This window comes from Martes martes, assembly GCF_963455335.1.
Source record: "Martes martes genome assembly, chromosome: 9".
NCBI classification, from domain to species: Eukaryota; Metazoa; Chordata; class Mammalia; order Carnivora; family Mustelidae; genus Martes; species Martes martes.
In genome coordinates, this window is record NC_137896.1 from 126,208,496 (window position 1) to 126,222,408 (window position 13,913).

At 43.6% G+C, this 13,913-nt stretch overlaps 1 protein-coding gene across 1 annotated transcript; it reads left to right on the forward strand.

The window, feature by feature from the left end:
• Positions 1-233: 233 nt before the first annotated feature.
• Positions 234-9,635, forward strand: LOC308349173 (10 kDa heat shock protein, mitochondrial-like; the record flags this gene model as incomplete). Its single annotated transcript, XM_080813690.1, has 2 exons — positions 234-275; positions 9,312-9,635. The coding sequence occupies 2 exons, from the start codon at positions 234-236 to the stop codon at positions 9,633-9,635; spliced, it is 366 nt and encodes a 121-aa protein (XP_080669816.1).
• Between the last annotated feature and the right edge of the window lie 4,278 nt (positions 9,636-13,913).

Here is a 13,913-nt window from a genome sequence, read left to right on the forward strand (position 1 = left end):
TTTTAGAGAGGAGAGGGGGAAAAAAACCTATCATGCCATGGTAATAGTGATGGAAACTGGCAAAAGGAAACCTTCTGGAGGACACTGTAGCAATGTGTATTACAAAGTCGCAGTCTCCCATCGGAGACTGTCTGCTGAGGGAATAAATTAGACAAGTGTGCAGGGATGGGTATCCAAGGATATTCAGGGCATCAGTACTTATTCATAAAAGTGAAAAGTCAAAGGCAACCTAAATGTCCATCAACGGGGAAATCGTCAAATCAGGGCGTAGCCAGGTAATGGGATATTCCGTGGCCATTAAAAACACTGAAATAATCATAGAAAGAGCTCCCAGATACTCAATCAGGTGTTTCAGTACCTCTGGGGGTTTGCATGTCCGAACCCACCTAACACTCACAACACTTGAACAAGCAGTGTTTTTACTGGATTCATCTTACAGATGGAGGAGTTGGTAAATATAGAAATTAACTAGCTCTCCAGGGTCAACAGCTACTAAGTGAGAGCCTCACGGCTTGAATTTAAACAATAATGCTCTAAAGCCATCCTCTCAACCACAACACTCTACTACCTATGGATTCATGAAATGGTCACCACAATATCTTAAGTACAAAGACAAAATAATTATAGTACAACATATGGCATGATGTGATCTTTATAAAAGAGGTCTAACTTTACAAAGGAAAAAAATAATCTCTAAGAATATATACTACAGTGTTAAATGCATTTCTCTCTGGATGCTAGAATTCAGTGACTTTTGCTTTCTACTCTGTACCTCTCAACACTGTGTGACTTTCTTTGCAAGTATGATGAAACACTTATATAAATAGTCGTTTCGGGGTGCCTGGAGGGCTCAGTCCGTTAAGTGTCTGCCTTCGGCCCGGATCATGATCCCAGGGTCCTGGGATCGAGCCCCATGTTGGGCTCCCTACTCAGCAGGGAGGCTGCTTCTCCCTCTGCCTGATGCTCCCCTGCTTGTGCTCTCTCTCCCTCTCAAATAAATATATAAAATCTTTTAAAAATAAATAAATAATAAATCAAAATAAAATAATAAGTAAATAGTCATTTCTTTTTGGAAAAAATAAAAGATCAAAAGCAGCTTTGGTCAGTACTTGGGGAGGGGAAGGGGGAGCAGGCTAGACACTAAGTGAACATACAGATTTGGTTGAAGTAGGATCTTCCCCCAATGGTCTCCTTTGGCATCCGTAGAATCATATGCTTCTGCTGCACATGCACGTCTGCTCTGTGGCGGGCACCATCCCGGCAACTACAGAGAACAGAAGATAATGTGTCTCCTACCCTCAGAGCTTACAGTTGCTTAGAAGAGGTTAGAGGAGGGTACACAGGTAAATAAATAATTGCAGTATGAGCCAGAAGATGTCAGGTACCCTGAGGAGAGGTACCGAGGTGCCGTGGAAATTCACAGGAGGTGAGGGGTCCCTCTGGGATCAGGAAGGAGGGACGACTCCAGGAACAGGTGGCATTTAAGCTGAGGCTTGAAGGTTGGGTCAGACATGAACAAGTAAAGAAGACAGTAAGAGTAAGAAGGTCGTTCTCCAAGGAGAGGAAGGAACCCACACAAAGCCACAGGGGCGAGAAAGCTTGTGGTATGCACAGAGATCAGAAAATAGTTGAGTCTGGCTAATGGAGCCCTGTGACCTAGAGATATTCATGTAGAATATAAAGAATCCTACCTGTACTAGCCCACACCTCTGTGAGCCAGGGATAACCAGGGTGAGTGAGTGACAGATTTAGGAAAGGAGAACGGATTGCAGGTGGCCAGACAGAGAATCTACTGAAACAAGGACTGTAACTCAGGTCTCCTGAACTACTTAACCACAAGGAACCAATCAGGCAGACATTAAAAAAAAAAAAAAAAAAAAAACCCTCTCAGTGGGGTGCCTGGGTGGCTCAGTGGGTTAAAGCCTCTGCTTTCAGCTCAGGCCATGATCCCAGGGTCCTGGGATCGAGCCCCACATTGGGTTCTCGGCTCAGCAGGGAGCCTGCTTCCCCTCCCCCCCACCGTCTGCCTCTCTGCCTAGTTGTGATCTCTGTCAAATAAATAAATAAATGATATTTAAAACAAAAATAAAACCTCTCAGAGTTATGGCTGTTTCCAGAACATCTGGAAAATTAGAGGCTGGTTTTGGGTACAGCAATCCACCAGGCACTGCTGACCTAGGATGACAGTGAATTCCAGCAATGTCTATGAAGCGCAGACAGTGGCAAGGCCAGAAACGTAGGCAACATCTCAAGAATTTACCCCACTTCTCTCTTCACCTCCCCCGAACAGCACAGGAAAGCAGGGCTCGCTGGGTGTCATATGCAAACAATGAATCATGGAATACTACATCAAAAACTAATGATGTACTGTTCGGTGACTAACATAACATAACTGGAAAAAAAAAGTAAAGGAGAGCAGGGCTCAGTAGAGAGAATTCAGGAGGTCCTTGAATTCAGATGTGGGGGTAAAAATCTTAATTTTCGCTAATCTCTAACTGAAATTTAGTTATTCCTCCTATTAAAAATGCAGCCAGTGGCCCAGGGCAGTAAACAGCAGGACCAGTGACTTCACCCCTTTAGAAATTCCAGGTAATTTCATATCATAGCACACTTGTTCCAGGTCTCAGAAAATAATCACGTAAGTTCATTACTTCCTTAAATTCACGGTAGTTACAGACCTACTGCTAGATTATCCTTAAGGAGTTGATATAGAAGCACATACATCACTAAATCGTAAGTTGGTTTAAATATTTTGATAACACTGTATTTCCATACGGTTGGATTCCTTTATATTTTGTGGCTCTTTTTTTTTTATTTTTATTTTTATTTAAGGACCCTGTTCTGAAAAGTGGTCCATAGGCTCCCGCAGACTACCAAAGGAGTCTATGACACAAAAAGGGTTAAGAGTCCATTAGCTAGGGTGATTGGGTGGCTTGGTAGTTAAGCAGCTGCCTTCAGCTCAAGTCATGATCCCAGGATCCTGGGATCCAGGCCCACATTGGCTCCCTGTTCAGCAGGAAGCCTGCTACTCCCTCTCCCGCTCCCTGCTTGTGTTCTCTCTATGCATCTCTCTTTCTGCCAAATAAATAAATAAATAAATAAATAAATAGAAAAGAATCCATTAGCTAGAGATCCTGTTAAAATGTAAGTCATACCATGTCACTCATTCTTTTTCACTCGTCAATGTCTTCCATCTTCCTCAAAGCAAAACTCCCCTCCTCCCATGTTATTTGTCTGTTTTCATCTCCTTCCCCTCTTTCTTTCATTCCCAGCCAGCATACTGGTATCCCTGTTATTCCTTCATCATTCCTGCCTCAGGGACTTTGCACTGGCTGATCCCTGTGCCTGGAATGCCCTGTCCATAAGGGATTGCGTGGCTTGCTTCCCCTCTTTCTTCAGGCCTGGACTCAAATGATATCTTCCAAATGAAGCCTTTCTTGGCTACCCTATCTAAAATGCCCCCTAGTGAAACTCCCATCTCCCCACTCCTTGCTCTATTTTTTCTCCTAAGCATTTATCACTCCCTAATATATACTTCAACACATCTACTTTATTTTTTTATCATATTTATTATTTCCCCACTCAGACCTCAACTCCACCGTATCCGTATCCCAAGTGCCTACAACCTTGTTTGACACCCAGTAGGTTCTTAAAAGTTAGTTGTTGTATTAATTAGCTAGGTGACATTTGTTATATAGCTTGGCTGCTGGCTGCTTCCATTCCAGGTTGAATTTTAAAGTCTCTCCCCACCCACTGTATTTCTGGGAGAAAAGAAAAATCACAGCAAATGTGCCTGTGAAATTGTGGTCATCCCAGAAGAAAGCTAGCTTATTTATCATCTGCTGCTTTTTTTTTTTTTCCTTAATAAAGAGTTTTCACCAAAGACAAGACAGACAATAGAGCTACCCTATGACCCTGCAATTGCACTACTGGGTATTTATCCCAAAGATATAGATGTAGTGAAAATAAGGGCCACGTGCACCCCAATGCTCATAGCAGCAATGGCCACAGTTGCCAAACTGTGGAAAGAACAAAGATGCCCTTCAACAGACGAATGGATAAGGAAGATGTGTTCCATATATACTATGGAGTATTATGCCTCCATGAGAAAGGATGAATACCCAACTTTTGTATCAACATGGACGGGACTGGAAGAGATTATGCTGAGTGAAATAAGTCAAGCAGAGAGAGTCAAGTATCATATGGTTTCACTTGCTTGTGGAGCATAAGGAATACCACGGAGGACATTGGGAGATGGAGAGGAGAAGTGAGATGGGGCAAATCGGAGGGGGAGACAAACCGTGAGAGACTGTGGACTCTGAGAAACAAACTGAGGGTTTTGGAGGGGCGGGGGATGGAGGGTTGGGTGAGCCTGCTAGTGGGTATTATGGAGGGCACATATTGCATGGAGCACTGTGTGTGGTGCATAAACAATGAAACTTAGAATACTGAAAAAATAAAGTTAAAAAAAAGACAAATTCTCTCTCTCTCTCCACACACACACACACACACACACACACACACACTAAGTTATTAGATCAAATTATGTTATAAGACAAATACAAAAAAGTAAATGGAAAAATTGGTACATGGCATCCAACCAAGAAAAGGCCCAGTCTTGCAGCTTGAAACAGAGGTGATGCTAGCATATGAGATCATCACACAGATCCCACCTGCCGAGCGATATAAGGAAACAGGCAGTGCACAACCCAGGCGTAAATGCAGGGAGTAAGTCACCACACAGGACCTGCTCAACTCGACCTGCTGCTGTTGAAATGTACCGTCGCCCATTTGCAGACACTGTTGATCAAACCAGCAAGAATGCACCTGATGCTGGGGAGATCTGAACTCGGCAGGGCTGCCTTCACACACATACAAGAAACCTCACTCCAATTCTGGCCCCTGGAACACGCTGTTTTAATAAGAACAACCAAACCTAAGACTGGATTCCTTGTAGTTACGAAATGTGAGTCGAGGACAAAGAAAGTACTATTTTGTATCTCGTACGTCCTTATACAGATCCGATCAAGTCAGTCTCATATTAAAAAGTAACAAAACAAACTTTCCCAACCCCAACTGCTCTCTGCAGTACAGCTTCTTAAAATCACTTTCTAGACTCGCCCTTCCTTCTTCTTGTGCAATTCTTGCCCTAACACCCCAATAAGCATTTTTGCTAAGGGCACCTCTAGATGACCAAACCCAAAGCACACTTCTCATCTGCGTGCGACTTACCTGCCCAAGGCATTTGTCACTGCCCACCTCCCAGCCCCTGAGGGTCACTGATGTCACCTGTCTGACTACTTTCTCACTCTTGGTTTCCTGTGAAACTCTGCTTTGTCTTCCCAAACTTTAAATCTGGGGGGGTCACAAAATAAAATACCTTTTGGGGGCCATGCAGCGGACTGAAATGAAAAAAGGGGACGTCTGGCTGCTGTGACGAGCTGGAGAGCACCAGCCCTGCCAAAAGGGGACTGCTGGCCCTTATTTGTGTATATCAGGGGATTGGATCGCCCAACTTGTCAAGAACACCCACAAATCTTATTTTTATGTGAATTTTCCCAATTTTCTAAATGTTGACAATTACTGGTTTTAGTGTTTTGCTATTGTGAGCCAAATCACAAAAATCGGTACGTGGGAGATAATCTGCAGTCCTCCAATGCCTGTCACTGCAACGCCCTGGGTTTCTCCTGTCCTTCTGCTCCTCGCCCTGGGAATTTCATTGCGCTCCAGAGCCTGGGTGTGTATCTCCAGCCCTGATGTCCCCTCTCCATTTCAGACTCTTACAACGGCCTACTGGACACGTCCACTCGAATGTCCCACTGGGACCTTAAAATAAATGTGTCTACATTTTCCTTTCATCCTCTATTCCCAAACATTTCTCAGATTCCTTTCCTTTCCTTATCCTCCCTGCCTGCTTTAATTCGGATACTTGGTATTTTTCCATGGTTTATTACAAAACACTTCTAATTGTCTTCCCTGCCTTAGACCCATCACCATCCCCTAACTTCAGATTCATTCCCCACCCCAAGTTCAAGCTACCTTCTAAAATGCGTAGTCTTCAGGTCCTCTGATAGCTGCCTTTGCCCTTCAGGATAAACTCTGGCCCCAGAGTGCTGGAGTCCGAGTCCCAGCTTCACCACCCCCTAGCTGTGAGGCCTTGGGCAATTACTTAAGTTCTCCGAGTTTGGGTTTTTTTTTTTTTTTTTTCATTTGTAAACCATGGATACTATCACATGCCACATTAGAGCAGTCATGAAGTTTAAAAATGAGATAATAAAAATAAAGCTCTCTGTGCTTAGTATAAGTAAATGCTCAATTAAATGTTATCTGACATGATTCCTCATCCACTAGCCTCACTTTCCACAACCAACTGAAACTCTAGAAGGGTAAAGAATTACCTGAGATTCTCCCAAAGCATCTTTGACTTCTCACTCATTTGTCTGCTCCGAATGCCCTTGGAGACTCATATTCTTTATCGTAGTCTCCAGAACCAAGTCTTGACCCCAGGACTCTCCCGGCCCCAAACCCGGGCCCCCAACTACCACTGCCTGCCTCCATTGCCTCCATCGAGTGTCTAACCTGCCAAACTGCAGTAGAACAATTTCCTGGAAGCCTCCACCACCACACTATGAGTCCCACAAAGGCAGGACCTATTTTTTCTTAATCTTTATGTCCTTAATGCTCAGCAGAAAATAAGGAACGACTGGAGGAACTTCTCTAATTGCAGATCAGCCCAGACAGGCAGGCACCATCACGATCCAGCTCTTCGGCATGGGGTTCAGAATGGTTCGGCACACAGGGGAGGCAGCAAGAACATCCTGCCCACCTCTCTAGCCTCGACATCCACCAATCCACTCCATACCCCTCTGCCTCAGCCCCATCCCCAAACCACAGTGCACTCTCCTCCCCAAACCTCCTTGAAGCTGTTCCCTCTGTTCCCTTCTTTTCCAGTTAATTTGACTTTTGTCTTCAAGAAATCAGCTCAAAGATCACCTCTCTCAGGACACTTCCCTTTGATGTACCACACGTGCGCACACACAAACACACAGAGGCACAAACACACACAAAACTGATGCAAATAGGAACAAAACAGTAGGCATGTCTCCTTGGTGCTTCCACTCAATTTCTTTTTTTGGGTGGGTGGGTGGGTGGGGGGAGCAGGGAGGAGGGTCAGAGGAAGAGGGAGAGAGAGAACCTTAAGCAGACTCCACACCCAGCTTGAGCCCAATGCAGGGCTCCATCTCAAGACCCAGAGCTCGTGACCTGGCGCTCAACCGACTGAGCCACCAGGCACCCCTGTTCCCAGTTCCTTAGCAACCTCACAGATACACAGTGATATCAGTGACTGACACATGGCTGACAGTGGGGGATTTGGGTGGAAGTATGACTAAACGAATGATCCACTTAAGGGTAAAAGACAAGGATTTTCCTGCTCAAAATGGAGCAAAGAAGGCCACTTGGGAGTTGCCCTCATATACGGGCCTCCCTGGGGGCTCCAGGACACTGGGATGAAGATGCCTCATGAGCTATTGCTTCTATCTACCCAACGGGAGCACCCAACACATTATGACATTTCCAAAGGATTGAAGAAAAGCGCACTTATTGCTACTAGAAGTAAGAGTACTTTTGCCAAATCATAAAGCCTCAGTATGTTGGCAAGGAACTCAAGAAACCTAGTGTCTACTGCTCTAGCAAGCTGCCCCAGTGGCTATTTCATGGGGTGAAAAAAAAAGTTTCATTTAACATTTTAAAAGATGCAATGCAATAAATATGATCGTTCATACAGCACCTAATCTGTTATTTGGAAAGTAGGAGAAAAAGGTTTTATGTTTCACAATCATCCACATCCTGCTCCTAGAAGCCACCCTGGGAGGAATTTTTTTTTTTTTTTAACGCTTTTCCCAGAACTATCTGCTGTGACTAATTCCATACTTCATCAACATGAAAAAAAAAATTATAAAATAATGAGATTCCCCCAAGACAATGCCAGCCAAAAAACTTTCAATTTGACTTATAAACATTAAATCTCTCACCTCTCTTTTTTCAATTCATTTCCTAAGTGCACCCTCCTCTTGGAGTTTCCAAGTTTTCTAAAGGAGGGAGAAGGGGGTGGGGTACAGCTGCAGGGAGAACAAGGAGATTCTCTGAAGAATCTTCCCAAGAGTGAAGTTCAAGATCAAGCCCCAGGAGAGAGCTTTGGGCACCAACTTGGGACAGACTCCATAGTAAACAGGAATGCACACTTGAAAAAAGCAAACTTTGTGTACCCTGGAGGAAAGCATGTCTTTCTTTACCTGATTCTCACACTCAAAATTTTCCATGTCTTGTGTTTCCTACTCAAGTTAGTTTAGCAAGGGAAATTCTAAATAGTTACACACTAGACCAATCTGGTAGCTTCTGAAAAAGTTAACAATAGAATGGTACAAACAGAATTTTTTTGTTGCTTGTTTATTATATAAACTCAGGGGGGAAAAAATATGGTATTTTTTCCCCAGAAGCCACATATTTCTTTCACTTGAAATCACAGATAAAACAATACACTGAAATGTTGAAGTTCAAGTTCAGATAACATTTGATGAAAAGAGCTAAAACATAGATCACAACAAAAAATTAACATGGCTGCAGATTTATTTTACAGTTCTCAGAATGTGGTCAGGAGACCCCTGGGACTCCTAAGACCCTTTAAAGCGCCCAGAAGATCAAAACTGTTTTCCTAATCAACTAAGATATTTTCCTGTTTACTTTCCTTCTCTCACAAGTGTCTGGTGGAGTTTTCCAGGGAGCATATGACGTGTGAGATCATAGACTAAAGAAAGAGGCAAGTCTAAGAATCCCACTGCCTTCCACTAAACCGGAAAATAAATACATTTGTAAAAATGTAAAACAATGCCACCCTTGCATTGTTGTTTTTTTTTTTTATTTGATAGACAGAGATCACAAGTAGGCAGAGAGGCAGGCAGAGAGAGAGAGGAGGAAGCAGGCTCCCTGCTAATGTGTTGTTTTTGTTTTGAAGATAGTTATTTTTCATAAAAATAGGCCATTTATGTTAACATGCAATGAGAATATTACTGTCACTTTAAATGAATTAATAATTAACACTTCAAAATGTAACTATTTTAAGATTTTATCTTTTTTTTTTTAAGTAATCTTTATACCCAAGATGGTCAAGATTAGGATTTACAACCCCGAGATCAAGAGCCATGTGCTCTGCCAACAGAACGAGGCAGGTGCCCTTAAAATGTAACTATTTTAATTTCTAATATATACATATTGGTAGATGAGAGCATGTACTGCCCTGGCTGGAGTCACAGGCAGGACAGGCGTTTAGAAAGTTTCCTCTGCTCTTGGACCGAGTTTTAGTTGAGAGGAGTACAGCCAAATCTGTAATAAAAGGACACATTATGCTTCCAGAAAAGCCTCAGGGAAAAGCATGGTACTCGACAATAGTAGCTGTTGGTTTGGGCTCTAAAGGAAAGTGTGGAGGGTTACAACCAGTTAGCATGAAAGTTGGAGATAAATTTCTTCTGCCAAAATATGGACGCACCAAAGTACTTCTAGATAACAAGGATTATTTCCTGTTTAGAGACCGTGACATTCTCAGAGAGCACATAGACTCAAACACATTATTATTGTAATGCTATCATGTGAAGCTGCCATTTTGCAACTGAAGTTGTGAAATCTTTCATCATGTAAATAATTTCTATGTCTCTCTTTTATAATAAACTGATGGTATCCAAAAAAACATATTGATAGATATAACCCCCATTAACAGGAGCTTTGGGGGGGAGTTCTCAATAATTTTTAAGGATGGAAAGAATCTGAGACCAAAAAAAGGAATCTCAAATTCTTTTTTTTTTTCGATTTTGTTATTGTGATAAAATACACGTGACATAAAATTGACCATCTTTGCCATTTTTAAGGCTACGGTTCAGTGATATTAAATGCATTCCTAATACGCAACTATCAGTACCACTTAACTGCCAAACTCCTTGCCTCTTGTCAAACTGAAACTTTATACGCAATTGGTACTTCTTTGTGGTTGGTCTACGTCTATGCAATCAGCAAAGCAGCCCGCACCACCTCTGTCCCCTGGAGGGTGTGTGTCTGTGTGCGTGGCATGGGGATCTGGGCCCTGTTTCCAACAAAAACAACAACTCCATCTCCCTTCAACACCACACAATCCTGGAGTTCCACAAAGTTCCTTCTAGCTTCCCACTCCTATGACATACCTCTGCATTTGTGCGTATTCTAAAACCTAACCCCCCAGTATCTAATAATGCCTCAATGGGACTTACTTCTGAGCTGCTGACACTGACTTATGAACAAACGGTTGTAAAACAGGGCTTGCTTCTGTGCTTTTAAATGATGTGGCTGACAGGAGTGACTGGTCGAAAACAGCTAAAAGCAAACCCATTAGAGTTGAGGGCCACATTACAGAACTGCCTCCTGTCCTCTTTGTTTCAAAGCCCCATTGAAAGGACACTAGATGAGAAGGCAAAATGCTCTCCAGTGCCTGCATTTTAAGTCAGGGGGGCGCTGGGAGAAAACTCAGTGCGCATCACTGCCAAGATGCACCACAGTGACATCTGCTTTCAAATTAGGTCAAGAAGTCTGGGGAAACTGCATAAAAAGTGAAGTTCTCAGGCATCATATGAATGTCCATGAGATTCCCAATTTTGCATATCTAGAGAGCCTACCCTGTAAAATTGTGATTTAAGGAGATGATAAGAGATGGAGATATCGATACCTTTTTATTCTTTGACAACGATGATAGATAGAGGGGCACCTGGGTGGCCCAGTCGGTTGATCGTCTGACTCTTGATTTCAGCTCAGGTCCTGAGATAGAGCCCGGTGCCGGCTCTACACTCAGCGGGAAGTCTGCTCGAGATTCTCTCTCCCTCTCCTGAAAGACTCCTGTCTCTCCATTTAAGGCAATTCTCTCCCTCCCTCTGCTCATGCTTTCTCTCTCTCTCTAAAATAAATAAGTAAATCTTTTTTTTTTAAAGAAGATATAGATAGATAGATAGATAGATAGACAGATAGAAGGACACTGCCATATAATGACACTTTTCATTTATACTTTTAGCCTGGAGGCGGAGAAGGTTCAAACCTGAAATAGTCTCAGAGCTAAATCATGGCCAGGCGATGTCTAATCACCAAGACGAGGAGGGGAGAAGGAGGTTTGATGTCAGCAGCCTCATGAAGGAACCACACTTAGAAAACCGGGATCTTAAAAACCCATGAGAAAAGCCCTGCCCAGGAAGTCTGATTTACTGACCACAAAGACAAGAGTGCTGACCTAACTTTTTGCCAGAACCCAGGCTCCTCCTCTCAATCCAAACCTACCAACCACAGTCTTTAGCTGCCAAGTTCTCTCATCCCTCTGGCCAATGAAATTCTTTACCTTAAGTAAATGCTAGGAAATACTCTCGGATTCACCTTGGCTTGTATCAGTCAGGGCTTAAGAAAGCCAGACCAGTCCATAAAAGAATGAAAGTTAAAAAAAAAAAAATGTGGACATATTCAAGCACCACATTTTAGTCTACTGGCATGTTTTATCTCACCACAATAATTATTTGCCGGGATAGAAGTCCGCATTCCTGAAAGAAGTCTTCAGGAAATAGCAAATGTCTTAAATGATCTTTGGAGTACCTTTGAGTCCTATGGTCCTATCTACCTTCTCATTCCACACAGCTGCAAAGAGATTCCTTTTCCTTTTTTTTTTTTTCCTTTTTTTTCCCTTTTTTTCCCCCTTTTTTTCCTTTTTCCTTTTTTTTTCTTTTTTTTTTTTTAAGATTTTATTCATTTAGGGGCGCCTGGGTGGCTCAGTCCTTAAGCATCTGCCTTTGGCTCAGGTCGTGATCCCAGCGTCCTGGGATCAAGCCCCATAGCCGGCTCCCTGCTCAGCGGGGAGCCTGCTTCTCCCTCCGCCTGCTGCTTCCCCTGCTTGTGTTCCTTCTCTCGCTGTCTCTTTCTGTCATAAATAAATAAAATATTTTAAAAGAAAATTTTATTCATTTATTTGAGTGAGAAAGAGATAGTGACAGAGACAACGACAGAGACCATTATATTTTGCTGAACGTGGGTCCCCAGGTGACAGACCAGAGGTACCTCTCATGCATCTTTTTATAACATATCTGTGGATAAAGAGGAAGTCTCATGGGATGAGGAAGGGCAGGTAAGGAAGGACTCCGCTGAGACGCAGAAAGTTGGCTTAGCTGCGCCCAGGGCTCTCCACCAGGCCTCACCCCCACACAGCTTCCCGGGGCTCCGCATCGCCACACCACCAGGCTTATCACTCCTGTCTATCCATTTAAGGCAATTCGAAAGCAGTGTATTGGGAATCATCAAAGAGCAAATGCTTAGAATCTCACCACAAATGTTCCACATACCCACTCATAGTTCTCCTAGTTCAATTTATAAAAATGATCCAAATTAACACATGTGAATGATACTATGAAGAAAAATATTCACAGACAGATTACCTGTTTTGTTTTTTTTTTTAATCATACAATCAACAGCCTGTGAGGAAAATAAGAACAAAAACAAAAACAGAGCGGCACCTGGGTGGCTCAGTGGGTTAAGCCTCTGCCTTCGGCTCAGGTTATGATCTCAGGGGCCTGGGATCGAGCCCCGTGTTGGGCTCTCTGCTCAGCAGGGAGCCTGCTTCCTCCTCTCTCTGTGCCTGGCTCTCTGCCTACTTGTGACCTCTGTCTGTCAAATAAATGAATAAAATCTTAAAAACAAAAACAAAAACAAAAACAGAGAAGAACAAGAGATAAACTCAAATTTCCCCAGCAGTTAGAGACAAAACCAGAGCCAAGATTCCAATGTCTTTCGTTCTAGAAGCGCTAGCGCCATATGACTCCAAGCACAGAGATGTGGACGTGTTGTCTGGACTCAGCTCCCTAACCTCAGCCCTGTGTGGGTTCCACACACACGCGAAGATCCCCACACCCTCTCTGATCCCTTTCAGAGCCGAGCTGTACAAGGGTGGCCTCTACTTCCTCAGCTCCCATTGGTTTCCACTCGGTCCGATCTGGTCCCATCGGACCAGATCCTCCATCCTCCCAATTGCCATGCCTGAGCCTCCCCAATCTGTTCTTCCCTGTCTTCATCCTGCAGAAATGTAAATTGGCTCCTGATACTCCCCACCCCCTACAAATCCACAAGCTCCTTCCCACAGTCCCCAGGATAAACTCTAAAGTCCCTAAGCTGGTATAAAGAGTGCAGCATGATCTGCCCTTGCCCTCCTCCCCGGCCCCCTCCCAGGCCCCCACCCCAGCTCTCTAGAAGTTCCTCCAAGTCTCCGTGCTCGTCCTTGCCTTCAAACCCTCACACTCCCGCATCCTGAGATCCCTCTTCTCCCACTTTTCACTGGATAAACGTCTGTGCATCCCTCAGGATGGAAAGTCCCTTTCTCAAAAAGGTCTTCCTGGGTCCCCCATCTAACCTAGTGCCCTCCCCATCCTTGTTGCTCTCCCCCCAGGAAGTTCTTTGAAGCACCTGGCCCTACTTAAATGTTTGAACGTCTTTGTTTAATGTCTGACTCCCCAGTATCTGCCCACTCCCTCTGTGCCTGTTTCCTTGATGGCAGAATACCCAGCACCCAACAGTCCCTAATGCCAGGTAAGTACTCCAATCCTTACAGAATGAATGCTTGTAAATGTATTTGTAATGTAAATGTAAAGAAGATATTTTTGTAAGTGGAAAGAGGGTTGTATTTGTAACTGTAAAGAGGGTATATATGACTGCATAAGTTAATCATTAAGTCAACATTGATAAGCATCTGCTGGCGGCTCAGATGAGCTCAGTTGATCTGCTCGGGCTGATGAGCAGGAGGCTTTCATTCACGGGGGACCTCAGCAAGCACACTGAAGCCAGCTGCTGTCAACATTAACTGCTTATCTGTA